This window comes from Corythoichthys intestinalis, chromosome 5 (assembly GCF_030265065.1).
Source record: "Corythoichthys intestinalis isolate RoL2023-P3 chromosome 5, ASM3026506v1, whole genome shotgun sequence".
Classification (NCBI taxonomy): domain Eukaryota; kingdom Metazoa; phylum Chordata; class Actinopteri; order Syngnathiformes; family Syngnathidae; genus Corythoichthys; species Corythoichthys intestinalis.
The window spans coordinates 13,042,490-13,069,320 of record NC_080399.1 but is presented as its reverse complement, the minus strand read 5'-3'; the positions used below and the strand labels follow the sequence as shown (position 1 = coordinate 13,069,320).

Below are 26,831 nucleotides of genomic sequence, written 5' to 3'. Positions count from 1 at the left end.
TAGTGCTATTTTTTTCCACATCAAATGTGAACAAGTAGTAAATTCGAACATCTAAACAATGGCAATGACATTGTGTAAAGGTACGCTTTTGGCAACAATTACTTAGAGAATAAATACCCAAGTTGCACAAAAATGCCTTTAAAAGTAAGCTGTTCCTAACATATCACATTACTACACTGGAAAAACACCTCCCTAAAACTAGCAGAATTGGACAAAACTGTTGATTGCGCACATTTGGAGGCTAAATCAAGTATATAATTATCGGATTGCATTATCGGTTGAATTTTGTTTTCTCTGGATTATCTGTGTGACGTTATAATTGCCATTATCGGCCGATAATTATCGGTGACCGATATTATCGTGCATCTCTAGTCGCAACAATAATCGCATTATTCCATTATCTCAATCATACTCAAGCTTGCCGTTCTATGATCACGCCTGCCTGTTCAATCACTTGGTGTCTTTACAGCACCGTAAAAAGTTAAGTATTTGACATAGAGTGCCGCTGTCAACATGACTCGAAAGAGCGGATTTTAATCTCTCTCCCAGTTTTTTGGGCAACGATTGACCAAAGAAACCCGGAGATATGATCCTTTTAGTTTTATAAAAGGAAATATGTTTCCTCCACTAGAGGGCGCTCATGCTCTTCGGATGAATAATGCTTCTTTTCTGTAGACTTTTTTTTTTTTTCTCTCGTCAGAATTCAATGACGTTTTTGTATTTCTTTGGATTAAAGTGGTTATGTAGTAGGTTATAGAGTAGAGGATAATACCATATTGGCCCGAATATAAGACGGTGTTTTTTGCATTAAAATAAGACTGAAAAAGTGGGAGTTGTCTTATATTCGGGGTCTAGACATTATACCCATTCACGACGCTAGATGGAGCCAGATATCATTGAAGCGAATGCTGAACTTGAGGTAGGGGTGCAAGATATCCATTTTTTGAAACCGATATCGATAACTTCCTGCTCCTCAAAGCCGATACCGATATCGATAACCGATAATAAATATATAATTTTTAAAATGTATTAACCTGAGTTTTTGAACACCTGGAGGTTTAAAAAAAAAAAAAAACTAGTGGTGGATTCAACATAGATTTCCCTTTGATCTCATCAGATTTTTCATAATGACATGAACAAAACAGTGTGGTTCACTTCTGCACTGCCCGACAGCCAGCTAAGAATGAATGCACTTCCATAAACCACAAGGCTTGGTCTTTCTTTGCTTTTGTGGGAAGACACTCGTCTTAATATTGTGAAAGTACAACAGAAATATACACATATTCAATACAACAAACTGCACAATAAACTTATATACACAACTATTATATCTATAGCATAGCACACTAGCTTGAGCTACTAAAGCATTGGCTGGCTTCTATAACAACTTATGATGTTCTGTACATATGACCCTTCACCACAGAAGTAAACATATATTGCACATCCATATGTTATAGTAAACATAAAATACTTACATATATTTCCGAGGTGGAAACGTAACAGAAAGCATTCACGACTGTCAATGCTACCGTTAGACACCGCAATGTGTAAGTGATTGAACCAAACTACTGTAACAAAAAATAAATGCAGTGAATTATTCTGACCAGCAGGTGGGAGCAATGGCCCGCAAATGGTCAACTGATTTCCCATACTAGAAACTGTAAAGCCAGAACAGTACACATTATCGGTAATATCATAAATGTTATTGGATTTATCGGGATGATGTCATAATTCCTATTATCGGACCGATAATTATCGGACCGATACCGTGCACCAGTAACTTGAGGAGTAATGTTCTGTCATGACGGATCTCAGCTACTCTCAAGTTTAACCAGTTTGCATTATTTTATTGCAATGTTTTTCCTGATTCAGATTTGTTTCAAGATTACAGTTACAGTTAGACCTCACTTTGATGGTTAACGCAGTTATTGCGAATCATATATATATATATATATATATATATATATATATACACACTATATAAATGTGATTGCACTTTAGTTTACATATTTAAATGTCCAGATATTAAGATTTGAATGAGGCAAAGTAACATGCTTTTTCTCAAATATATTGTTGTAATCATTTGTTTCAGATGTACTGTAATTATTTTCTGTATAAAAATTAATTTGGTGTTCAAAAAGTCTTTTTTTTCCAAACTTGAGTCTTGAAAAAGAGGGGGTCGTCTTATATTCGGGCCAATACGGTAATAACAGTTCGTAAAGAGAACTTTGCGCTGAGAAAAAAAATACCATTGTTTAAAAAAAAAAAAAAAAAAAAAAAAAATCTGTGTATAAGCAGTTACTCACAATGTTACTCATTACTTGCGTATTCTTCTGACAAAATACTTTTTTACTTGTACCTGAGTACATTTTTTGGATGACTACTTTTACTTGAGTAATATTATTTTGATGTGACGCTACTCTTATTTGGGTAAAATTTTAGGCTACTCTACCCACCTCTGACCATTTGACAGCACACACTCAGCAATGGCAAATTTGGGGATTCATCATCAGTAAACATTTTTAACATTAATTAGGTGAAAGTGGATGATTTCCCACGGCACACCAGACACTACTCCACGACACAGTGGTTGAAAAACACTGACCTACATGACCCAAAATGTCCACCAGGTCTTTATTAGGATAAGTTTTTCAAATTATGAAAAAAGGTAAATTTACCTAAAAAAGGTCAAATGCAATACAGAGGTTCAGTCGGAACATTCATCAGTAACCTATGCTACAACAGTAGTAAAGTCATAATTATCGTGTTTTAGGTTCTTAGGGAAAACGAGTTGTTGCAACGGGAAGTGGAAATCAAAGAGAGCAAGCTGAGCTCATCCATGAATTCCATTAAGACATTTTGGAGTCCAGAATTGAAAAAAGAACGAGCGCTCCGCAAAGACGAGGTGTCTAAAATCTCTGTGTGGAAGGAACAATACCGCGTGATTCAGGATGAATCTCAGGTGAGTTTATCTACATCGCTTACTTTAATAATTGGGTGTGAAAGTCATTTTCTTTGTGGGCAACATCATATAGTTTCTGTCATAGGACCTAGATGACAGTCTTATCGTTAAATAAATATGCCTGATCATTTCCTGAAAGAGTTATTTGTCCCTAAACTGACAATGATTGTAGAGCGAGGCAAGCAGAATTGAATCAATGCAAATATCTTTGTTGTGTTGGGATCCTTAATGAAAGGGCAGATCGTGGTAATTTGCCCCCACTGAGCCGCAGAATCGCCGTGGAGTAATTCTAGTAATGCCCGAGCAGCTGCTGGCTAATCAGTGGGTGTTGTAATTTAAAGATGTCTGCTTTCACATCGACCTCCCACGCTAGCACACATGCACGTTCTTAAGGCGTTTTGTTTTTTCTTAAATACGTCCGCTGTCTGTTGTCATTGTTTACTTTTTGTTTTTGTTGTCTTATAATTTTTTTTTTCTCAAAAGCATCTCTCATCCTTCATTTGGCATTTTCCAATAATCTGTACAATCATATTTTCTATTCATGGCATCATTTTAGTTTTAGCCAAATAGTTTTTGTTCTTATTGACTCACTGAAATCCCCCAAATAATTGACATTTATTTTTTGTTCTAATCACGCAGCTATTTAAAGGTGGGAATCTCGGAATAACTTTGTATGATATGATGACACAGTAGGTCTGGGCTATAAGAAGTACATATTATGTCATATTTATTTTACCCAAAATTTGATTTAAGATGTTTTTTAAGATTTGTTTCAGACACCGATGAAGTACAAAAAATGTTAAACAAAAGTAACATAAATTAATGTCTGAAATATAACATTTTCTTTGTCCCTATATGTGCTGCCCACCTCCAAAAACAAAGTAAAACTACACAAAGAAACAAATAGTTCCTCATGGAATAATTTATTGAATTATTATTATTTTTTGCCCAATTTATCAAAAAAAAGAATTTAAAAAACTCCAATTAATTATTTTTTAAAAATCAATTACAATAAAAAGCACAAATTGATTTTAGGGCTGTCAAAATGAGCGCGTTAACGGGCGGTAATTAATTTTTTGAATTTAATTAAAATATTTAAATCAATTAACGCATGCGCGGAACGACCCGCTCAAGCATTGCCGCGAACAGACTACAATGGCGCCGTTTGAAGTATATTGGGAGCTAAGGGCAGAGACAAGCAAGTGGAGTGGACGCAGGTGTTACCGGCACCCGCCAAGGGGGCCGCTGTTATTTTCAATGTGACAGGCATTGTCAGATTGAGCAGTGAGGAAGAAAGTGGTCGAGCGAGAGAGGGAGCGAGAGAGTAGAAAAAGTGCGCAGTTAGAGCAGGCTCAAGTGCTGCGTTCCCACATGTTTTTGTGTAGTTAATAGAGATGTTCCGATCGATCGGCACACACCTGAGGCCACCTACCCCACTTTTGCTGCTAGTCTCGCATCCTATGTTTAGGAGAATATGTACGATCGATCGGGTCCGATCACGTCATTTTCAAAGTATCGGAATCGGCAAAAAAATATCGGACATGCCTTTGTTTAATATATATATATATATATTTTTAATTAAATCGTTTTCTAATTGTATTTAACACGACAGACATAATATGTTACATTCATCCAGAGTCTTTAGTTTAGGCTTAAGGTAGGGTTATCAAATTTATCAGGATAATGGCGGTAATTAATTTTTTAAAAAACTATCACGTTAAAATGTTTAACGCAATTAATGCATGCGCTGCATGACCCACTCACGCATTGTCGCACTCAATCTGTAATAGTGCCGTTTTACCTATATAGAGAGCTAAAAGGCTGCGTAAAATGAGTAGAGTGAATTTTGGGAGCCTTTGGAGCAATTTTTAAATGGTTAAAGCCTTAGAATCCCTCTCCCTACGATTAGAAATATCGTGGGAAGCAATGTGGGGAAGCAAGGTAGTAATTGATCTGTTTCTTAACACCCTAGGTTATTTCCCAACGCAGAGAAGATATATCAATTGGTAGCACTACGAACAGTCAAGGTTGAACTTCCCATCATGCATTTGGGCATGGCTACAGTATCATTTACTGAAAGCTCAACAAATACACTAGATGGCAATATTTAGTCACAATATACAAAGTCACAGTTATCCTTTAAGAATTACAGTGATACCTCAGCTCACGAACATAATTGGTTCCCAGAAAGTGTGCGTGAGGCGAAAAGTTCGTCTTCCGAACATTTATTTCCCATAAGAAACCATTAAAATGAGAATAATCCGTTCCCAGGTCCCCATAAAACATAATTTTCTACTAAATAAGCCTTAAAACTACACAAAAATATACCTTATTTTATGTATAATAAGTGTGCTATTGTATTATAATTAAAGAAATAAACTGTACTGTATAATAAAGTTGTTTTATTTACCTTTGCGATGGTATGGGAGTGGGAGGAGTGGGAGGAGGAGGGAGGGAGTTACTGTTTGGAAGGAGAGTGTTACCGGCAAAGTGCGCAGTTAGCGTAGACTCCACTGCTGTGCCCCCCGCATGCTTTTGGTTGTTAATAAAAGTGCCCACAAAAAGCCATCCGACACCTCTGGGTGTTTGTATGCAAGCCGCCATCGGGCGCACCGAAGACAACCGACGACAACGAGCCAACGTGACTCGCCGGTCCACTTCTCACGACGGTGGGAAGCTGAAAGCACCGCCAATTACCAGTCGAGGGCGAATTGGTAACACGAGTCACCTTCCATAAGGACTGTATGTAACTCTTTTTCGGTCCCATAATAGCAAAAGTACACTCAATATGGTCCAAAATGTCTATCAAACACAAACCACGTCCGCACTCAACGAAAGGGAGGGGACGAACTGGGACGCCGTGAGCGTGCGTCAGCTTCTCGTGGCGCTGTCCGACCGCGTGGCTTGGTTCGTCCGCCGAAAACTAGTTCGCCAGCAGAGACTATATGCTCGCGAATTTAATGTTCTTGAGGCGAAAAGTTCGTGAGCTTAAGCGTTCGTGAGCCGAGGTATCACTGTATAAGTCTTTCTATCCGTGGATCCCTCTCACACAGAATGTTAATAATGTAAATGCCATCTTGAGGATTTATTGTCATAATAAACAAATACAGTACTTTTGTACTTTATGTTGAATGTATATATTCGTTCGAGTTTTATTCATTTTTTTCTTAATGCATTGCCAAAATGTATATGATCGGGAAAAATTATCGGGAATGATTGGAATTGAATCGGGAGCAAAAAAAAGCAATCGGATCGGGAAATATCGGGATCGGCAGATACTCAAACTAAAATGATCGGGATCGGATCGGGAGCAAAAAAACATGATCGGAACAACCCTAGTTGTTAATAAACATATCTCGTAGCTGTTGGGAAACGTTCATGACAGTGTTTACTAAGCTTTAATTTTGTATAAATGCGAAATCATATTGGAGGTATTGCCTCCTCGGCAGCCACCCCCCGCGAACATGTTTTACATGTCGGCCGGCCCTCCTCCTCTAAGCCGCGGCCGTCGGTAACTTTTCTGTAGCCGAAGTATTCCCATACCAGCGATTTCGTTTTCTTCGATGGAGGAAAAAGTTCAGGAGTTTCACCTCCTCCAGCTATCATGTAGCACAGCTGAATTACTGACACTGAGCAACAACCAGTGATGGGGGGGTTGAGCCTTACAGCTGCAAGTGAGGGATTTCTCCATGTATTTTTGGGACATAAAAAAATTAGCTAATATCTCAGGGACGGCATAAGGGGAAACGTTTGCGGTTTTGAAACCTTGATGTTTTCATACCACGGTATACCTTGAAACCAGTAATCGGCACATGTCGAATCTTGAGGTACCACTATATAAATGTATCTTTTTACCTTTTGTATACTGTTTCAGCGATATACAGTCGCAGGGGTGTGAATGCTGGCCTGTATATATTTGTTGGGCGGGTGGGTGATGGCGAGTGGTGCCATCACAGCAATGAGTCAGCGGTAGTCATGGGGTAGAAAAGGCGATAAAAGGGGAGGGTTAGCGTGAAGATAGGCGAAAAGAATTGGATGCAAGATGAGAAGGAGGCTGAACGTTGTGTAAGGATGCAAACGTCAGGAGCGAGGGAAGGAGGTGGGAGAAACGGCGAGCGGGGGTTGAAAAGAAGGCAGACTTGTCTCTTTGTTCTGCCTTGTGAAAAGGCGTGTGGCTTCAGACCAGAGTGCGACACGGCCTCGCTTTACGGCTTTATAGCAACGGAGCCCAGCGTCAAATGCCACAAACTATCCTGATTGGGTTTCGCCACTTGCATTGCTCTGGGTGTGCAACGTAACACCGATCGCAAAGGCGTCACCGTCAGGCCACATTTCCTCTGTGTTGTTACCGCGGCTAAGCCATTTGTTGGATGGTTTGGGCAATATCAGTGCAGTGCCTCATCCGCAGTAGCCGGTTTACACTTGTTAGGTTTAAATGTTTGCCCTATATAATAGTTTAGACTCAATTAAAGTTAGTTAGATCAGATGACATACAGCCTGAATATTTAAAGGGAAAACAATAGTATCAGTGACAGTCATGTAAAAGACTGTCGCTTCAAATAAACTGCGAATTTCTTAGACCTCTAATTATGGAGAAACTGTTTACACACAAAATATGATAATACCTAAGTGTGCAGCCATTGTGTGATGTCTATTTTTTTCAATTTATTAAACAAGATTCCATATGCTGGAATGCGCATGATAAAGGTGTTGTCTTTGTTCTTTTAGTGGCACGATAAAGATGTAATTTTATATATTAATATTATCAATATCATAAGATTCAAAACTTGTGTCCGATCTTTTTCTCATATCGTGGAGGTCTAATAACAACCAAGGTTAAACTTGGCTCCTCCCGTTTATTGCGTCACCATAGCTCCTCCCATTTAGACGGTGCGTCTCTCAGTCATGAGGTGTCATGTCAACATGGCTCCTCACACGGAGGTACTACTTTACTAGTACATAAGCTTTTGGCACCATCTTGTGGCATTTCAGAAAGCATAACATGTGAAAAAAATGTGCTGTGCAGTTGCTGCGTGGCTTAAGACTATTTGGAATCTACAATATAGCCGGAATTTATCAGTCTGTCCATTTTCATCTTTGTTAACTCATTGGCTGCTGTTGGCTGTGATAAATGTTGAATTCATTTGGGTTGGATCAAATGGACTGGATGTCTATCACCACCAATGGCAGCCACCGAGATAATTGTCTATTGCCTAAGATTATTTTTCCCTCCTGCAGCATCTCCAGATGACCGTGCAGGCTCTCCAGGACGAGCTAAGGATCCAGAGGGACCTGAACCAGCTGCTCCAGCAAGACCCCGCAAGCCAAGGCCGAGACCTTGCCCTGGCGTCGGAACCGACCGAGGAGAATTTCAGACGGCTCCATTGCGAGCACGACCGGCAGGCCAAGGAGCTCTTTCTCCTTAGGAAAACCTTGGAGGAGATGGAGATGAGGATTGATACGCAGAAGCAAACCCTTGGGGCTCGAGATGAATCCATCAGGAAACTCCTGGAGATGTTGCAGAGCAAAGGTGGGTGGTAGCTCTAAAACATTTTTTTTTTTACAGCTTTAGCTAAGGATTGTCTATTGTGAGTTTGTGATTCCTGGCATCCGACCCAGTGCGCATTGAAGTTATTTATGGATCCCTGGCAAGGGAAAGCACTTGTCTGGTCGTTCAGATTGCAGCTTTTATGCCTTCACGATGCGCGGAGAAACTGTTGCTGTCTGTCAAAATGACAAAACCCCTGTGAGTCAAATTTCATAGCCTGTATTCATGTTCTGCCATAAAAGCCTGACAATAATGTTACATTCACGGTAGGTTGGTGACTTGTGCAATACATTTAAAATATCTGCATAGCCCTGGACGATTATATTCTCGAGAAGAAATTGAGGTGGAGTTCGGTGATCATCTGTGACCTATTTAATCATCAAACGTAGCAGAAATATATCCTGATTATAGTTTGGCAGACAAGTGAGCAGTCCCTCAAAGAGTCCAACGTTGATGGTTTTAAAGCTGTTTATTACACTCCACTTGAGGTAAACTGTAAAACTTAACACACATAAAAAGAAAATGACATAATTGTATATAAAAATACAAAATAAATCTTGCAGTCTTTTGTTCCCAAAAATGTGCTAGTTTAAGGTAATTTACAGTGGAAGTTATCATTGACACGCTAACGACAATTATCATCGTGTTGCATTATTTAACTCTCAAAATAATGAATATCCATACAAAATGCATGTGCTCTTAGTATGCTGCCAAAACCAAGTGAACCAAATGAGCACAGTGTTGCTGTTGTATAAGCAGGACATTAAAAATGAGTTGTGCTTTTAGGTCCATCTGCTAAAGCGTCAGAGGAGGACCAGGAGCGCACCAGGAGGCTGGCGGATGCAGAGATGCATCGGCATCACCTTGAAAGTTTACTGGATCAGCGAGACAGAGAGATAACAGCGTTGAGAGAAGTAATGCCATGTTCCAATTTGGGAAGTTCTGAAAAACGTGTGAATTTATTGAAGAATGAAAACATAATAATACAGTAATACTGTTGGTAAATCCTGTCCAGGAACTTCATCGTAGATATGAGGGAACACCAGAGTCCACCAAAACGAAGGCTTTACAGACAGTCATTGACATGAAGGTAAGGACTTTACATGTACCTGAATTCTGTGGATCAGTAGGTCATGACTAGGTTTGCCAAATTCCTGAAAAATAGAAGGGAGACCTTATTGGTAGAGCCGGCCAACAGGATAATATTTTTATATGTGAAAAGTTTTCTTATTTTTTTTTTTTTTTAATTTTTATTGATTTATTTATTTTTGTAATAATTCTAATATTATAATGATTTGCTCTAACATGAATTAATTAGGTATTTATTCAAGTGATACAAGCACATGGAACAACAATAATTATCAGCAATATATTTTTAATGCAAAAACTACTAGAATAAAATTAACATCTGTCCTGCTAAATTTAAAACTGGATTATTTAACCCTGAAGGTCCTGAACCTTGTTACTGTATGTGTGTGCGTGTGTGTGTTTTTGGTCATTTTTTTCCCCCCAAATACTTTTCTATAAAGTGCAAACATAAAATCTGAGCTAACCTTTTTTTTGGGGGGGCTTTTGCCGCTCAGACAGTATTCTGCCTTTTGGTAAGTTTTACAGCAAGGTTTTTTTGTGCTGTCTAACAGCGAACTCTTGTGGTCGCTTTGCGACATGGTTTATTGCTTTCTTGCCAGTTCAGTATGGCTGCACGACGTCTCGGGCTGACGCCTACGTTGTAATGTTGTGCTTATATGATCCTTGGACAAGATTTGTCCGTAAGTATGGTTGTTGTAAAGAATGTACATATTATGCCTGGCTCTGCCAAACTATTCTCCCTGTATTTTTCAAACACTGAGAGAAATAGTCTGGGAACCATCCCATTAACGGCCTTTTCAAGCAGGTACAAAATCAATCGACAAATCAGATTCGTTTATTTGCGTGACGTGTTCTTAACGAGCAACGTCACTCTTGCGCGTCGAAAGTCGTCTCCACAACACAGATGGTCAACGGGATAACCGAGAACCTGTTCCAATCCGCGGTAAATTCTGTTTTAAATTACCAAAAACACATCGACACGAGTCATTGACAATAGTCTGTCTCGCGCTAGCCATGTTGAATAAACTCCGCTCTCTTCGTATGTTTACTTCCGCGCGCAAGTCCCTCGTGCTTTCGTCGTCAGTTAATAACGTCACGTCTGCCCGTCGCTGATTGGTCCACTCCGCTGTCTGTTTGCTGTGACTTGCTCCGCCCTGGAAATTGTATCCGTGGGAATGGTGGCCAGACTCAATAGCTGGAACAGCGTTGAGTCTGGTGTACCAGGCAAGTACATATTATGTTAGTAAGCGAAATGTTATATTTTTTTGTATGAGACGCTTTTTGTTTATGTTTAGTGAACCTGTATAGCGTGCTAAGCTAACGTTGTTGCTAATGCAATGCTTGTGTACTTTTTTTTTTGTAGTTTCACTACGGTCTAAAGAGGACAATGGTTTGAGGCCATTTTATTAATGAATCAGATGAAAAAGAAAGAAGTCTGATTATTAAGGCGTCGTTCACTAGCTGTCTAGCTTTGGAAAAAGTAGACGCTTCAGAGTGAGGACAGCATAGACAGATTTAAATGACAGTGGAGTGAAATGCCCACTACAGTCCTTATGTACCTACCGTATGTTAAATGTATATATCCATCTTGTGTCTTATCTTTCCATTCCAACAAATTATTTTACAGAATATATATATAATTTACAGAAAAATATGGCATATTTTATAGATGGTTTGAATTGCGATTAATTGCAATTAATTAATTTTTAAGCTGTAATTAACTCGATTAAAAATTTTAATCGTTTGACAGCCCTAATAATTAGTGAAAATAAAGTAGACTATGATGGAGGATTAGGGCCAAATAACGGAGAAGGGGAAAAAAGGACCACAAAATTAAAGTAGTACTGGTACTATGGGAAAAAAAGTCGTATTATTACATATGGGTAAACCGCTACGCACTTTACGTACATGTACATTAGCTTGGAGCAATGATGAAGCATTAATTTAAAGTCATCTATTGATTAAAGATAAAGGATTTACTTATTTATGAAGCAGATTCTAAAATATAGACTCAGGAGATGCACAATATTATTTCAATTCACTATTATGTCACTTACGTTGTAAAGCTACTACGTAGCTGGGAGCTACGACGAAGTGTTGGTAGCCAATAAATCATTCTATTGATAATGATTTGATATAGATGAGCCAAAATTTGAAGGATTTCCTTTTCTTAATTGTAAAACCGATTCTAAAACACATGATGATTTCAATATTGTGGATTGGATTAAGGGAGGCGAAGCGCTACGTAAAGTAAGTCGCAGTCCATTCCGCTACATTAGCCCAATGAAAAAATACGACTTTTATTGTCGTAGTAATAGTACGAGAAAAAAGCCATACTATAATACGAGAAAAAAACTCCTACGGTTATTACGAGAAAAAAGTCGTACTATTATGTAGCGGTAATGTTGTGCCTCCTTTATAATCCACAATAGTTGGCTTTATATTGATGCTTCGTCGTAGCTCCCACCTATGGTTTACCCTATGTAATAATTAGTGCTGTCAAATTTAACGGGTTAACGGGCGATAATTTATTTTTTAATTAATCACGTTAAAATGTTTGACGCATTTAACGCACGCGCGGAATGACCCGCTCATGCATTGCCTCAAACAGATTACAATGACGCCGTTTTTTTGCACATTGAGAGCTAAGAGGCAGAGAAACACGAGTGGACACAGGCGTTCATTGGATCGTGCCGTTTATTGGTGGTAGCTTTGACAACTCTTTCACAAATAACATACTAAAGGGAGTAACGTGGCGAGCAACGTGGGGAAGAATGACAGGAGATGATCTTTTCCTTAACACACTTCATTGAACACAATGCAGAACATATACCATTTGCAGCCACCACTGACAGTCATGGTTGCCCAACTTCCCATCATGCATTTGGGCATGTAATTTAGTGAAAGCACAACAAAAATAATATTCCTATCTCTACAAAAAATAAAATAATATAAATATTTATATTTATAATATAATATACTATAAAATAAAATAATATTCACAAAAAGAAAAGCGCTCAATGCAAAGAGAACTGGCATTCCCAATCAAAATAGCTATGCAAAATACACATAAAACTTACTCAGACTTTGGTCAAACTCTATTCAAACATTTCGTTTAGCTCACCAAATACACTGATGGCAATATTTAGTCACAAAATACAAACAATCAGAGGTCTCGTATGTTGTGAAGTCCACACTCAAATGAACGTAAGGAACAGTGAACCCTGAAACTACGGCATCAGTCGAGGGGCAAAACGCACTCATTGGCTAGATCTCTAATTAATTTAAAACTCTCCATCGACACCTTGTGGTGTATTTCAATTACTACCTTACGTGGTTAAAGACATTGTGGAAGAACGGCAGGGAGCCCATGTGACGTCCAGCTCGGCGACGTCAACAATGGCGAGCTATTAGTTTAGTTTTTTGAAAATTTTACAAATTTTATTAAAACGAAAACATTAAGAGGGGTTTTAATATAAAATTACTATAACATGTACTCACATTTATCTGTTAAGAACTACAAGTCTTTCGATCCGTGGATCCCTTTAACAGAAAGAATGTTAATAACGTTAATGCCATCTTGTGGATTTATTGTTATAATAAACAAATACAGTACTTATGTACAGTATGTTGAATGTACAGTGGGGAGAACAAATATTTGATACTGTATCAAATATTTGTTCTCCCCACTGTATATATCCGTCTTGTGTCTTATCTTTTCATTCCAACAATAATTTACTGAAAAATATGGCATATTTTAAAAATGGTTTGAATTGCGATTAATTACGATTAATTAATTTTTAAGCTGTGATGAACTCAATTAAAAATTTTAATCGTTTGACAGCCCTAGTAAGAATACGACTTTTTTTCTCGCAGCACCAGTAGGACTTTAACCTCGTAGTCCTTTTTTTCTTCTTCTTCTCCTCTTTTTGACCCTAATCCTGTGTCTTTGTACACAGAGAAGAACAAGAATGATCATCATTTTGAACATACTTTTTACTCAAGCTTAACACGAGCCTCTTTTTCTCCCACACTCTTATTTTGTTTTCCGGTATCATCATGGTATGCGACAGCACCTCGACCAATGAGATGAGTGGGATTTCATATTGTCATTGTTCCGTCAGCTCATTGGTCAAAAAGCAGGAGAGGCGGGAGAATGCCATTTCCCTGCATATTCTTGTAAAGCACCATTCCAGCATTTGTTCATTCTAGAAAAAAGACACAATTTTTGAGTTTCATGTTAATACGGGACAAAGCGCGTCCTTTGAAAGCTTAGTACGGTACGTTTACTGTGGCAACCCTAGTCATTTTTTTCAAGTTCAAGGCTAGACTACTGCAATGCACTTTATTTTGGTTCTCCCAAGTCCTCTATTTCTCGTCTGCAACTTTTTCAAAATGCTGCTGCTCGATTTTTAACCGGTACGCCTAGACGTCACATGAATATATTACCCCAGGCTATCATTGCTCCACTGGCTTCCAGTCCATTTTAGAATTGATTTCAAACTTTTACTGGTTGTTTTTAATTCTATTAATGGCCAGGCTCCTTCTTATTTATCGGAGATTTTAAATCTCCGTAACTCTGGCAGGGCTTTTCGTTCTACCGGCCGGCTTCTTTTGCAAGTTCCGAGGTCGAGACTTAAAACAGTGGGCAGACCGATCTTTTGCAGTTGTTACCCCAAGGTTGTCGAATAGCCTACCCCCTGAAATCCACTCCATTACGAATCTAGGCCTTTTTAAATCTCGGTTAAAGATGACTTGTTTAGACTTTTTTTTTTCCCAAGACCAGGGTAGGCTGGTTTTATTTCTTAAAGTGCCTGTGACACGAAAAAGCATGTTTATTTCATAATACACGCGGTATTTTATGCCCCTGAATGATATGGACCCCTTGGATGTGTGTGGAAGCGATCGCTATTTTTATTTAGTTTTTTGAATCCCGCGCCAGGAAAATGAGTGACTTCCGGCTTCGGTCTTGCATTGAGGAGGAAGGGGCTGTGACGTGTACGGTAGAAGACGTCCTCTTCACGCTACAGTGTACTGTTGTGTATGAGGACGAAGGATTCAGCTGATTTTGCGGATTAATACGTTTATTTTTCGCATCACGCCAGCCAAACGGCTGCAGAAAAATCATTCTGTATGAGGGAGAGGCGTATGCGCCTTTTTGGAGTTTCAAAAGGCTTCCATTCACCGTGGATATTTACTGTGGGACCATTGGATTTACGAGGAAGTGAGTGAACATCTTGTTTTGTATTATGTCAAATAAGAATACAGCGATTACAAAGTAAACACTACAAACTTCCTCTAAATAAAGGACTACTTACGTTTGATCATTGATAGGCATGTAAAAAGCTCTCCTAATGCTCATTAGCAGCAGCACGTTAGCTACACAATAACTCCAGCCACCCTCCTCCGGGAACGAACTGTAAATTGCGCTCCGCCGGGCGGTTTGCCGATCCGCGAAGACAGTCGACAATCAGGTCGTCATGTCAAATAATCCAGGCTAGTTATGTGTGATTTTCCGCTTCGAAGACTTTGAAACATCACTCGGTCCGGGTTAGCATGTCGGCTAGCTGTCACGCCTTCTGGTTTGTTTACATTCTCCGAAGCCGGGGAAGGGAAATGACATATGTCCGATTTAGGTGTCATAAAATATCGTTTGGGAGGTGCGACAGTAAAGGTGAAGTCGACAGTTTTGACCATTATGGAGTAATTTTGCCATGTCGTCCTGAATAAATGCATTTTTATTATTTCATATTCCGTTCAGCACAAGACTGTTATTTGTCATGACCATGCCATTTATTTAGCAATTGGGGAAAATACTTGGATAAAAAGAATATCCTGTAAAAATATTGAAGTAAAGAGACAGAAACACTGACATTTTGCCGCTCTCTTCATCGCGTTTTCCTCGTTGTGAATAGTTCCCCTTTGACGGGCTGACTGGTCCTTCTCAAGCCATTTATATAGCTATTGGGGAAAAATACTTGGATAAAAAGAATATCCTGTAAAAATATTGGAGTAGAGAGACTGAAACAATGACATTTTGCGTCTCTCTTCGTCGCGTTTTCCTCGTTCTGAATAATTCCCCCTCAATGGGCTGACTAGTAAAACCGATGAGCCCAGTCTACCGCTGACGTCATCCACCTGTTGGGGACGCTAAAGCCCTATAATGGTAGGCGTGGCTAATCGGCAGATTAAAAGACTAATTTCTCGTCATCTGTGCTTTGCTAAATTGTTTTATATAGTCGAATCGTCTCAAAATATGATTCTAATTCACATAATAATGCCATTTAAGACTTTTTTTCTCGTGTCATATGCTCTTTAAGGGTTTTAATGTTTTGGGATTTTATTGGTTTTATTTGCTGTTTTGACTTTTATCGCGATGCGTTTTTTTTTTTCATTTAAAAAAAAAAAATTTTTGAAATGTCATAGTATAGTACTTTACTGCCTTTTATTTATCATGAACCATGTTTTTCTTTGTTGTAAAGCACTGTGAGGACCTTTCGGGTTTTTGTAAAGGGCTATAGAAATAAAATTGATTGATTGATTGATAGTCATGACACATTAATTTCTTTATCTCCAGGATGCAAAGATCAACTCAATGGAACGGAACATGAGGGACATGGAGGAGGAGCTGCTCATGATGAAGTCAAATGGACTTCTGAGCTGTGAGGAGCGGCAGGAGGAGATGAAGCAAATGGAGGTGTATCGCAGCCACACAAAGTTCATGAAGAACAAGGTCAGAATTTAGGGGAAATTAAATGAGTGGTTTCTTTGGAGAAAAATGTTTAACTTCCCATAAAAAATTTGAGTTAATTTAAAGTTTTCCATTAAGAAATCTTTGTTCAACCTTCAGATGGAGCAGGTGAAGCAGGACCTCTCCAGGAAGGACACTGAGCTTCTCGGCCTTCAGACCAAGCTGGAGACGCTCACCAATCAGTTTTCTGACAGCAAACAGCACATTGAAGTCCTCAAGGAGTCTCTTACTGCCAAGGAGCAGCGAGCTGCCATTTTACAGACTGAGGTACAGATTCCCCACTCAAACCACGGTTTAGGTTATTCAGTATACACACATATGCCTAAAATTATCTGAACTGAATCACAGCCTGAAGGTTCTTTCAATTCTTTCCTGGTTAGGTGGATGCCTTGCGTCTGCGATTGGAAGAGAAGGAAGCCACTCTAAATAAGAAGAGCAAGCAGATCCAGGAAGTTTCGGAAGAGAAGGGTACACTTAGTGGAGAGATCCATGACCTCAAAGACATGCTTGATGTGAAGGAGCGCAAAGTCAACGTGCTACAAAAGAAGGTAATTTCAGTTTCAATTTTATTATCTTAACACCTAAAAAAAATTAGTATTCCAAACATTTTCCAAAGGTTGCAAGCCAAAACTGACTTTGTTTCTCTTGCAGATTGAGAACCTTCAGGAGCAGCTGAGGGACAAGGAGAAGCAGATGAGCAGCTTGAAGGAGAGAGTCAAGTCCTTGCAGGCAGACACATCCAACACTGATACTGCCCTTACCACGCTGGAGGAATCACTTGCTGAAAAGGTACCTGATAGTACACCAGTTTACATTGGCGTTAGGCTGCCCAAACGTTTATTTTTATAGTCAACGGATCACTGAACATTTTTGTGATGAGGCAAATAATCAGAAATATGTATTGGAACCAGAAACCATTCACTGAGAAAAGTTGGACTTTGAATATTATTAGGGGTGCACGAGATCCATTTTTTGAAACCGATACCGATATCGATAACTTCCTGCTCCTCAAGGCCGATACCGATACGATAACTGATAATACATATATAATTTTTCAATGTATGTTCACCGGAGTCTTTGAACACCTGTAGGTCAAAAATACTAGTGGTTGATTCATCTTAGATTTGCCTTTGACCGAACCAGAATTTTCATGATGACATGAACATTATTATAATGAAAAAACAAAACAAAGACAGTAACAAAACTTTGCATACTGGAATCAATCCGACACCGTGCCAAAAATATTATTAATAGGGCCGATAATATATTATGTTATCGGATTTATTGGGATGACGTCATAATTCCTATTATTGGACCGATAATTATCGTGCACCTCTAAATATTATGCAACTATAGCATCTGTATTAGGGCTGGTCGATATGGCCTTAAGTACTTATCACGGTAAAGTGAGCAGATTTACCTCGATAACAATAAATGATGATAAAATCGCCCAAGCTGACTGTTATATAATTTGAAAATCTGAATCATTGCTGAAATACAAATTAAGTTTCTCGTTGATTACTTACCACCTTTCAATTTAACATAATTAACAATTGTACATGCAGTGTAAACATTAAGTATATAAAAATATCTATCTTGTAAACAATAAGCATTCAAGTATGAACATCTATAACAGCTTGTATGACTTGAACAATGTACAACATTATAAATATCAATATGGTCACTGTGCAAAAATGGCATTGTCACACAAATGACTTACAGCAAGAGGGGCTTGAACAGGGCACTTCAAACAGAGGACCGAGTATCAGACATCTTATTGTTAATGGCTGCTGTGACATGATTACTCAAAACAAGTGTTTACTTCAAGGTTTCAGTTTTTTTTCCAGAGCATTTTCTGAACACACACACGCACACATGTACCCCCCCCTCCACACACACACATTAAGCTATACTGCTCTAACTCTTATGCCAATGAACTGATTTTAAGATGGCAGTAATGACACAGAATAAAGCAAGCACATACACAAAAATAGCTGTGGCCATTAAACGGTCATATTATAGGCTACACTCTTGAATTATACTTTATGCTGAATGCTATACCATTATAAAAGCTATCAGAGAAATCATACACAGATAAAAAATAACGCGACATACTGATTGCTAGATGCAGTCCATGCCCAATCCACTCGTTAAGTTCAGCCGCTTCGATAAGTTTAGAGCCGCTGTCACAGGTGGTGATGTCGACTTCACGTCCTGCGCAGAGAGCATTTTTTTCTGGGCCGGAGAGATCAATTTACCCGTGTGGTCGTCTGAGAAACAGCTCCCACATGTTGTCTATGTCAATGAAATGGACTGTCAAACTGATGGGCTCCATGGTTCGTCATCCTTCTCGAATCCGAATTTTTTTCCAGACATGCGACATCAAGTTCTTTCTTGGCACCAACACCACACTATGAGCGCTGACTCATGCTTTACTCGAAATGCCTGTGGCCTGGCTACCAGTAGCCGTTTCACTATTATCCGACTCCATCACGTTCACTTATAGCGTTAGCCGCTAGTGGGAGCGTACCGGGCTTCTGTTTGTTTGATTTCCTGATAGCCATGTGACTTCACACATAAGCACACTGGCTATTTTCTTAAAGGAGAATGAGCTTAGCCGAACAACACATTGGTTGGTTGGTTGGTGTTACGCTTATATAGCGCTTTTCCACCTTTCAAGGCGCTCAAACATAGTCAAAGCGGGCTGAAAACACTTGATTTTTTCGTTTCAGTAAAAAACCGAATTTACCGTCATAGTCAAAATTATACCAGGAGCCGGTTTAAAGTGGGAGGGGTTTATTCGCTGCCACCCTCCCAGTTCAAATGGATTGGATGTCTACTAGTGATAAATTTACAACAGAAGGATTAAGATAGCTTGTTTTTCTGTTTATTATTTGTTTTGTAGAATATCCTAGAATGATTTCCTGACCCATGTATCAATAATCGTTGTATTGCCATATTGTGAGATCATCGCTATCGTGAGCTTTGTATCACAAATCGTATCGTATCGTGAGGTACCAAGAGGTTCCCAACCCTGTTATAAACATATCCTGCAAAATTGCTAATAATCCTTTTATTTGTTCTTGAGTTATCTTGGATCATAGACTTGCTTGGATACAAACAGACCTACGGAACCAAATTCATAACTGCTCCCTTCCATAGGATTCACTTACTGGTAGAGGTAAAAATTTTTAAATTGAATAGGAGAATATTTACTCTAAAGAGGCTCAAAAAAGAAAATTTAGAAGACTTTCAAGTTCAATTGTGTCTCGGAGGAATTAATCAACTAAAAATAGTTGGTGATAAGCATAGTTTTTAGACTACAAGGTACACGCAGCGAAAATCACAACAAGAAAACTCTGTTCCCATATAAGCCGCACTGGACTCAAAGCAGGTGAAAAAGTATCATCTCCTAATTCCAAAATGACGGTAATTTGATAAGCTACAGTATTCGTCGATTATTATTGGCTGGTAAACTAGCATCCATTTTGACTCTTGTTTACCATCTATTTTTGTACATTTGTGTCCGGAGCATTTTTAATTTTACTTCCTCTACGGTTTACGGTAGGAGCGTATCATTGAGCGGCTAAAGGAGCAACGAGACAGAGACGACCGAGAGAAGACTGAGGAGTTGGACTGCACTAAGAAGGAGTTGAAAGAGCTAAAGGAGAAGCTCAGCTTGCTGCAGGGAGACTTGTCAGACAGAGAGGTGACAAACAAGCACTCACACATTTCCAAGTTTCTTCCGTGATGAGTCACGGTTGCTGTGTTTCTTTAATAAGCTGGAAATAATTTGTTTTCTACTTTGGTTTGTTTACGTAGACGTCTCTTTTGGACCTGAAGGAGCACGCGTCATCGCTAGCTTCCTCTGGCTTAAAGAAGGACTCAAAACTAAAAAGTCTGGAGATTGCCCTGGAGCAGAAGAGGGAGGAATGTCTGAAATTAGATAATCATCTTAAGAGGGTAAGATGGCTACTTCATCCATAGTTGCCAATGACAATAAATGAATGAGAGGCCAGCCGTCTACCGCTGTCAATGGCTATGAAGGAGTTACAGTGGTATGAAAATGTATCTGAACCTTTTGGAATTTCTCACATTTCTGCATAAAATAACCATCAAATGTGAACTGATCTTCGTCAAAATCACACAGCCGAAAATACAGTATCTGCTTTAACTAAAACCACCCAAACACTTATAGGTTTTGATATTTTAATGAGGATAGTATGCAAATAATGACAGAAGAAGGAAAAATCAGTAAGTGAACCATCTGCCTAAGGAGACTTAAAGAGCAATTGAAACCAATTTTCACAAAACATTTTAACTCAGGTGTGTGCCGAATCACAGATGAGTGGTTTAAAGCTGCCCTGCCCACTATAAAGCACACACTTGGTAAGAAATGTCTTGATGAGAAGCATTGTCTGATGTGCATCATGGCTCGGTCAAAAGCGCTGTCTGAAGACCTGCGATTAAGGATTATTGATTTGTATAAAACTGGGAAAGGATACAAAACTATCTCTAAAAGTCTGAATGTTCGTTAATCGACAGTCAGAGAAGTTGTTGACAAATGGAGAGAGTTTGGCATTGTTGCTTCTCTCCTAAAGAGTGGCTGTCCGCCAAAGATGACTACAAGAGTTCAGTGCAGAATACTCAGAGAGTTATAAAAGAACAATAGAGTATTTGCTAAAGACTTACAGAAATCACTGGCACAGTCCAATATCTCTATGCACACATCAACTTTATGTAAAACTATGGCCAAAAACAGTGATCATGGGAGGACTCCACGGAGGACTTTGTTGCTCGTTTAATGTTCGCAAAAAGGCACTTGGACACTCCGCAGAAGTTATGGCAAAATATTTTGTGGACTTAACACACAACGTCATGTGGAGGAAAAACTGAACAACTCACCAACATCAATACCTCCTCCCCACTGTGAAACATGGTGGAGGGAGCATCATGGTTTGTTTTGTTGTTTTGCTGCCTCGGGGCCTGGACAACTTGCAATCATTGATGGAAGAATGAATTCAGAAGTTTATCCGGATTTTGCAGGAAAACCTGAGGCCGTCTGTCAGACAGTTGAAGCTAAAAAGAGGATGGATGCTGCAACAAGACAATGATCCAAAACAGAAGTAAATCAACTTCAGATTGGTTTCAGAAGAACAAAATACACGTTCTGGAGGGCTAAGTCAAAGTCCAGATTTGAACCCCATTGAGATGCTGTAGCGTAACCTAAACACAGCGATTCATACTAGACATCCTAGGAATCTGAGTGAACTACAGCAGTTGTGTAGAGAGGAATGGGCCAAAATTTGTCCTGATCGATGTGCCAGACTCATCTGCAACTAAAAGAAGTTGGTTAAAGTTATTGGTTAAATATTAAATGTGATGGTTCACTTACTTATTTACCCCCTTCTGTCATTGTTTGCATACTATCCTCATTAAAATATGACAACCTATAAATGTTTGGGTGGTTTAAGTTAAAGCAGACACTGTTTTTTCATCTGTGTAATTTTGACAAAGATCAGATCACATTGATGGTGATTTTATGCAGAAATGTGAGAAATTCCAAGAGGTTCAGATACTTTTTCATACCACTGTAAGATGTTGTTGCTCCTTAGGATGATACGCCTTCATAAACATATATAAGATTTGTCGCTCCTCTATCATTACTAGGCTCAGAATGCGGCTCTGGAAGCTCAAGCCAACACTGAGCTGGCGGAGCGCATTAAGGGCCTAGAGCAGGAAGTGGTCCGCCACAAAGAGGATTCTGGGAAGGCACAAGCAGAGGTGGACCGCTTGCTCGAGATCCTGCGGGAAATGGAAAATGAGAAAAATGACAAAGACAAGAAGATCAATGAGCTCGAAGGGTAGGTATTTTTCTCTGTGTTTATAAAATTTTCTTTCATTACCGTCCCGGAAGGAACACAAACTCATTGGCCAAAGAACATTCAGTATACAGTACAGTATTCAGTGAAACTTTTCACCAGCGCTGAATAAATTGACATGTTTAGCTGGTGAGATGGTTAGCACCGGAACACACAGTGCTTAATGGAAAAAGTCTTCTTTCGCTTTCCTTCTAATCTAAATTCATCTTTTTTAATGCTTTCTATTTTGTAATGGAAATCCTTCACCCTAAAAGTTTGGCAACCAGGTTAGTACATTTTACTCCCTTTGCACTTGTTCAGATCATCTTTTTCATTGTTCACTGCAATTTATTTTGTTGTCAAAGCATGACTTTTTTCATTATCTTTTGTTGTTGTAATTCTCAAAACTTGTCATAGTCATGAGATCACATTTTGAGGGTCTTGGTCTTGTCTTGGTATGAATTCCCAAAAGTCTTGGTCTTGTCTCAGTCTGGGATTGGCTGTGATTTTAAAGAAAAATACTTGGTAAATCAAAGATCTACTGGTTCTCGGTTTTGTGGTACTAACATTGCACCACCCCTGTAAATGCCTGTTAAATTATGTATTTTTGTCATTTTTAAAATACATCTTTATAGTCTTGGTCTTGTCCTAGCCTCAGCAAATCTTGGTCTTGGATAGTGGGGTCTTGAGCACAGCACTAAGCCTAATGATGTCACAATACGGATTTGAGTTTCGATCCAATTTAATGATATATTTAGCCGATACTGATCCGATACCTGTAGTTTCAGGCCACGTTTATACGACAACGATCTTACGCAATAACGCAAAAGTGGCGTTTTGCTGTTGTTTTAATTCCGCGTTGACACGACTACTATGTGTGGGGAAAACTGAGTTTACACGGAAGCATAAAAGTGCATGAAACCTCCAATTTGCTGATTTAGTATGCATTCCTAATGTGTATTTGTCAGCACCACCAAAACTTGATTCCTTTCCCTCTTTCGTCCTGGTAAAATGACAACATGGTGAGGCTAAATGTTCTCTACTTTAAATCAGTTTCTGTAATTACAGTAGTGAATAGTTGACTAGATTCTTGAATAATGTTGAACGCAGCTAGGCGGTGTACAAGGTTGCTACTTGAAGCCATGTTGTCATACACTGTCAGACTGTCTGCATGCACTAATGTCATTAATGCCTCTCTTTACCCCTTTCACTGACAAATATATTGGAGCGTATCGCCACCTATTGTTCCGGAGTACTGAAGCCGGTTGTCATCAAAAACTCACTTTGCATTGTCAACTTATTAGACTGCGACGACAGGGGGGATCGCTTTCAAGATTTCCACTGTGCAAGGGGTTTTCAGCCCGCCAAAACGCTATGGCCATGTAAACGATAGGACTCTCTGGAAAGGTTTTTGCGTTTTCACCCCTGTTGCAGAGTAAACGGCCCTTTAGACTGGTGCTGCACCGATAAATCGATTAACTCGAGTATTCGATTAGAAAAAAAAGATTCAAATGAAATTTTGCTGCTTCGAGCATTGGTTTAGTTAAAGTGGCGTTGTAATGGTTTGTTTTGAAAGTGTTTGCATTTAGTTTTATTGATTTGGGTGGATGCACTGCCTTCTAGTCTGCTTCATTTCACATGGCCGAATCCAGCTGTTCCCTGTTAAGACCAACATAAGCTAAGTTTTTGTTTGAGCTAATTTTTTTTAAGGCATTCGTAATTTAGTTCATAGGTATATATATATATATATATTTTTTTTTTTTTTTTTTGTGGGAATATGTGTCTGGACCATTTGTTAAGAGCATTGTAAAAAAAAAAAAATGTATTATAGCATTTAAGCTAGCGGACTTTAGCGAATTGTTATTTTGTTGAACATAGATCCTCATTCATTTATTTATTTTTTTTGGACTGTTTGAGGCTCTGCTCAGGTATTTTTATTTTTTATGTTCCTCATCCGATTACTCAATTATTCGACTTCTAAAATAATCGATACTACTTTAGACCAATAAAAATAACGCCAAATGAAAATTTTTCCAGTATGATGCATATCCTTTTTATTTTCATTTACAGTTGTACTGCAACAAAATAGAGCACAGATGCATGTGATAATTGGTATTAATGATGTCACGAAGATGGGCTTGAAATCTGTAATACGTACTCTCATTTCCTTGGCTAAAATAGTACCTGCTTTGATAAAATGACTGCTTCCCGGAAATTATTTTTTGTTGTTCTCCACTATTACACATAAAAAAAATGAAAGTGTTTTTTTTAAACTTTATTAAACAAGATTCCCTGCAAGGATGCACATGATAAATATGATGTCTTGCGGTTTAACTAGTTGAAGAGTAACCCATCTGATTTCTTATCCCTCTGTAGGCAGATGAAGGACCAGACAAAGAAAGTGGCGTCTTTGAAGCACAAGGAGCAAGTGGAGAAAAGCAAAAACGCCCGACTGATGGAGGAGGCCAAAAAGCGTGAGGACAACATGTCTGAGAGCTCTCTGCAGGTGAAGGTAAGGCAAACATATTGAGCTTGGTACCAATAATGTACACGGCTATACCTGTGTACAGGACTCTTTGCGTCAGAAGTCAGAGCGCATAGAAGAGCTGGAGGAAGCCCTGAGAGAGAGTGTGCAGATCACCGCCGAGCGCGAGATGGTGCTCGCCCAGGAGGAAGCCGCCAGGTGTCTGCAGGAGAAACAGGTACAAGCGTGGTTTGCGTACTCTTATCTGGAGGAAAACCGGCGTCTCGGTCATCATCCTTTTTTTGAATTGACATCCTTCCTCTTTACTGGCCGCCCTTTCTCTTCTTTTAGTTCCTTTGTCATTTTTTCCCCTCTCTTTCTTCTTTCTCCGCTACTCACCGCCTGTCAGAAGTACTCACTCAATGCAATGCATGAGTCCAACCTCGCCCACTTAAAGTGGTCCAAGGTACGAGCCCAGTATACGTGTTTGTGAGAATTCCATTCAGGGATGACAGAACACAGTCAACAGCAACAGATTCTGCACATGTGCAGCCTGAAAGGCAATAGGCATTGATCTCCTTGGCTCATTGAAATGGATTGGACGTCAACACAGTTTTGCGTTGTGTTGGATTTGTTGCTGTCTAGTCGTCTTGTTTGTTTACCTGCTGGTTGCTTCTAAAAAGTTGATTATTAACAATAAAGCAAATACTTTCTGGTGACCTTATACCGACAGTATACCTATGAACAACAGACAGCATTAGGTGCACCTGTATACAAAGTTGCAGTTTGGAGTGTGATGAATTTTCCAATATTTTGTCCTAGATATTAGCTTGGTCAACATTCAAAATAATAGGACCAAATCTTTATAACTCATCAGTATTTCAAACTACAAACTAGGGCTGGACAATATGCCTAAAACGAAACCTCAGATTTTTTCCCCTCTTGCAATGTCTGTTGCTTAATTGCCAACTGCTACTTAAAGCAAAAAAAACCCAATAACAATCACGTGCTTATGGGATTTGAGAAGACAAAAAGTTACTCCCTTTGGTGCTTACTGCAAATTTCATGGAGGTGAATCACATGCTGCAACAAGAGGAGAAAAAAAAGTTGGGAACCCGATGTAAATCCAGCCTTATTTTAAGGCGCTTTTCCTAGAGCAATCAGATTTACTCAGTTTGTGCTGGTGTACCTAATTGTTGTGTGTATAAAAGTAGCAAATAACAGGTAAATACAACTTTAACCATCACTGAATGCTACTTCACTCGCCACCTCCACAGTAATCAGCTGTTCCCGTGTCTTATAAGAGAACTTCATGACATTCTATTTTTTTGTTGTGTATTTTAAACTAACATGTGTATGTGTGTTTCAAGATGGAGGAGCTTCTCGGTGCCATGGAGAAGGTCAAACAGGAGCTGGAGTCCATGCGGGCCAAGCTGTCCTCCACCCAGCAGTCTCTATGTGAGAAAGAGGCACACCTCACCACCCTGCGAGCAGAGCGCAGGAAGCACTTAGAGGAGGTGCTAGAAATGAAGTAAGGGGATGATTGATGGAAGAAAGCTACAGTGGTTTGAAAAAGTATCTAAACCTTTTTGAATTTCTCACATTTCTGCATAAAATCACCAAATGTGATGTAATCTTTGTCAAAATCACACAGATGAAAAAACTATGCTTTAACTAAAACCACCCAAACCTTTATAGGTTTTCATATTTTAATGAGGATAGTATAGACCCTACCCACCGACGTCACAAAATCACGTGCTCGCTGTATGGTTCCGCCCCCTTGTCCGTCATTTTGTGTCTGTATTATCAATGGTCTCAATTGATCGAGCAATTTATAATGCATTTCATGGAAGACCCGGTGCTTTCGGATGCCGTAAACTCACTTGATGCGTTGCATAAAAGGCGTTATGTGGAAAAGCTTCAGTTTATCCATTCGCCAGATCCATATTTGATGCCTAAATCGATGTTTTTCGACCCGCTGTCCCCGCCGTATTTGCCTGACATCTGCTAGCTACCCTGATATGTACAACTATCTTGTCCACACAAAATCAGCCTATTCTCACGAAAGTTTGAAAAACTTTAAGAGCTTGGAGGCTTATAAATACTTCGTTGCTGGTTGGGTGAAACAGGTCCTCGTCCACGAAAATTCGGCAGGA

The 26,831-nt window shown here is 39.2% G+C and overlaps 1 protein-coding gene across 3 annotated transcripts in view; it reads left to right on the top strand.

Annotated features, from left to right (window-relative positions):
• The window catches only part of LOC130916182 (ELKS/Rab6-interacting/CAST family member 1-like), a 46,984-nt gene that overhangs the window by 7,210 nt on the left and 12,943 nt on the right, over nt 1-26,831 (top strand). For 2 of the 3 annotated variants that reach the window (XR_009063238.1, XM_057836689.1), the window contains exons 3-16: nt 2,774-2,962; nt 8,201-8,492; nt 9,297-9,424; nt 9,526-9,600; nt 16,177-16,332; nt 16,450-16,617; nt 16,731-16,898; nt 17,002-17,139; nt 19,919-20,059; nt 20,173-20,313; nt 22,021-22,214; nt 24,588-24,723; nt 24,782-24,913; nt 26,046-26,206. Coding sequence is in view for 2 of the 3 variants with exons in the window: in XM_057836689.1 (XP_057692672.1) it covers nt 2,774-2,962; nt 8,201-8,492; nt 9,297-9,424; nt 9,526-9,600; nt 16,177-16,332; nt 16,450-16,617; nt 16,731-16,898; nt 17,002-17,139; nt 19,919-20,059; nt 20,173-20,313; nt 22,021-22,214; nt 24,588-24,723; nt 24,782-24,913; nt 26,046-26,206 (2,219 nt within the window). In the remaining variant the exon portion in view is untranslated. Of the gene's footprint in view, nt 1-2,773; nt 2,963-8,200; nt 8,493-9,296; nt 9,425-9,525; nt 9,601-16,176; nt 16,333-16,449; nt 16,618-16,730; nt 16,899-17,001; nt 17,140-19,918; nt 20,060-20,172; nt 20,314-22,020; nt 22,215-24,587; nt 24,724-24,781; nt 24,914-25,084; nt 25,142-26,045; nt 26,207-26,831 lie in introns of all 3 variants that reach the window. The other variant, XM_057836688.1, reaches the window with a different exon arrangement.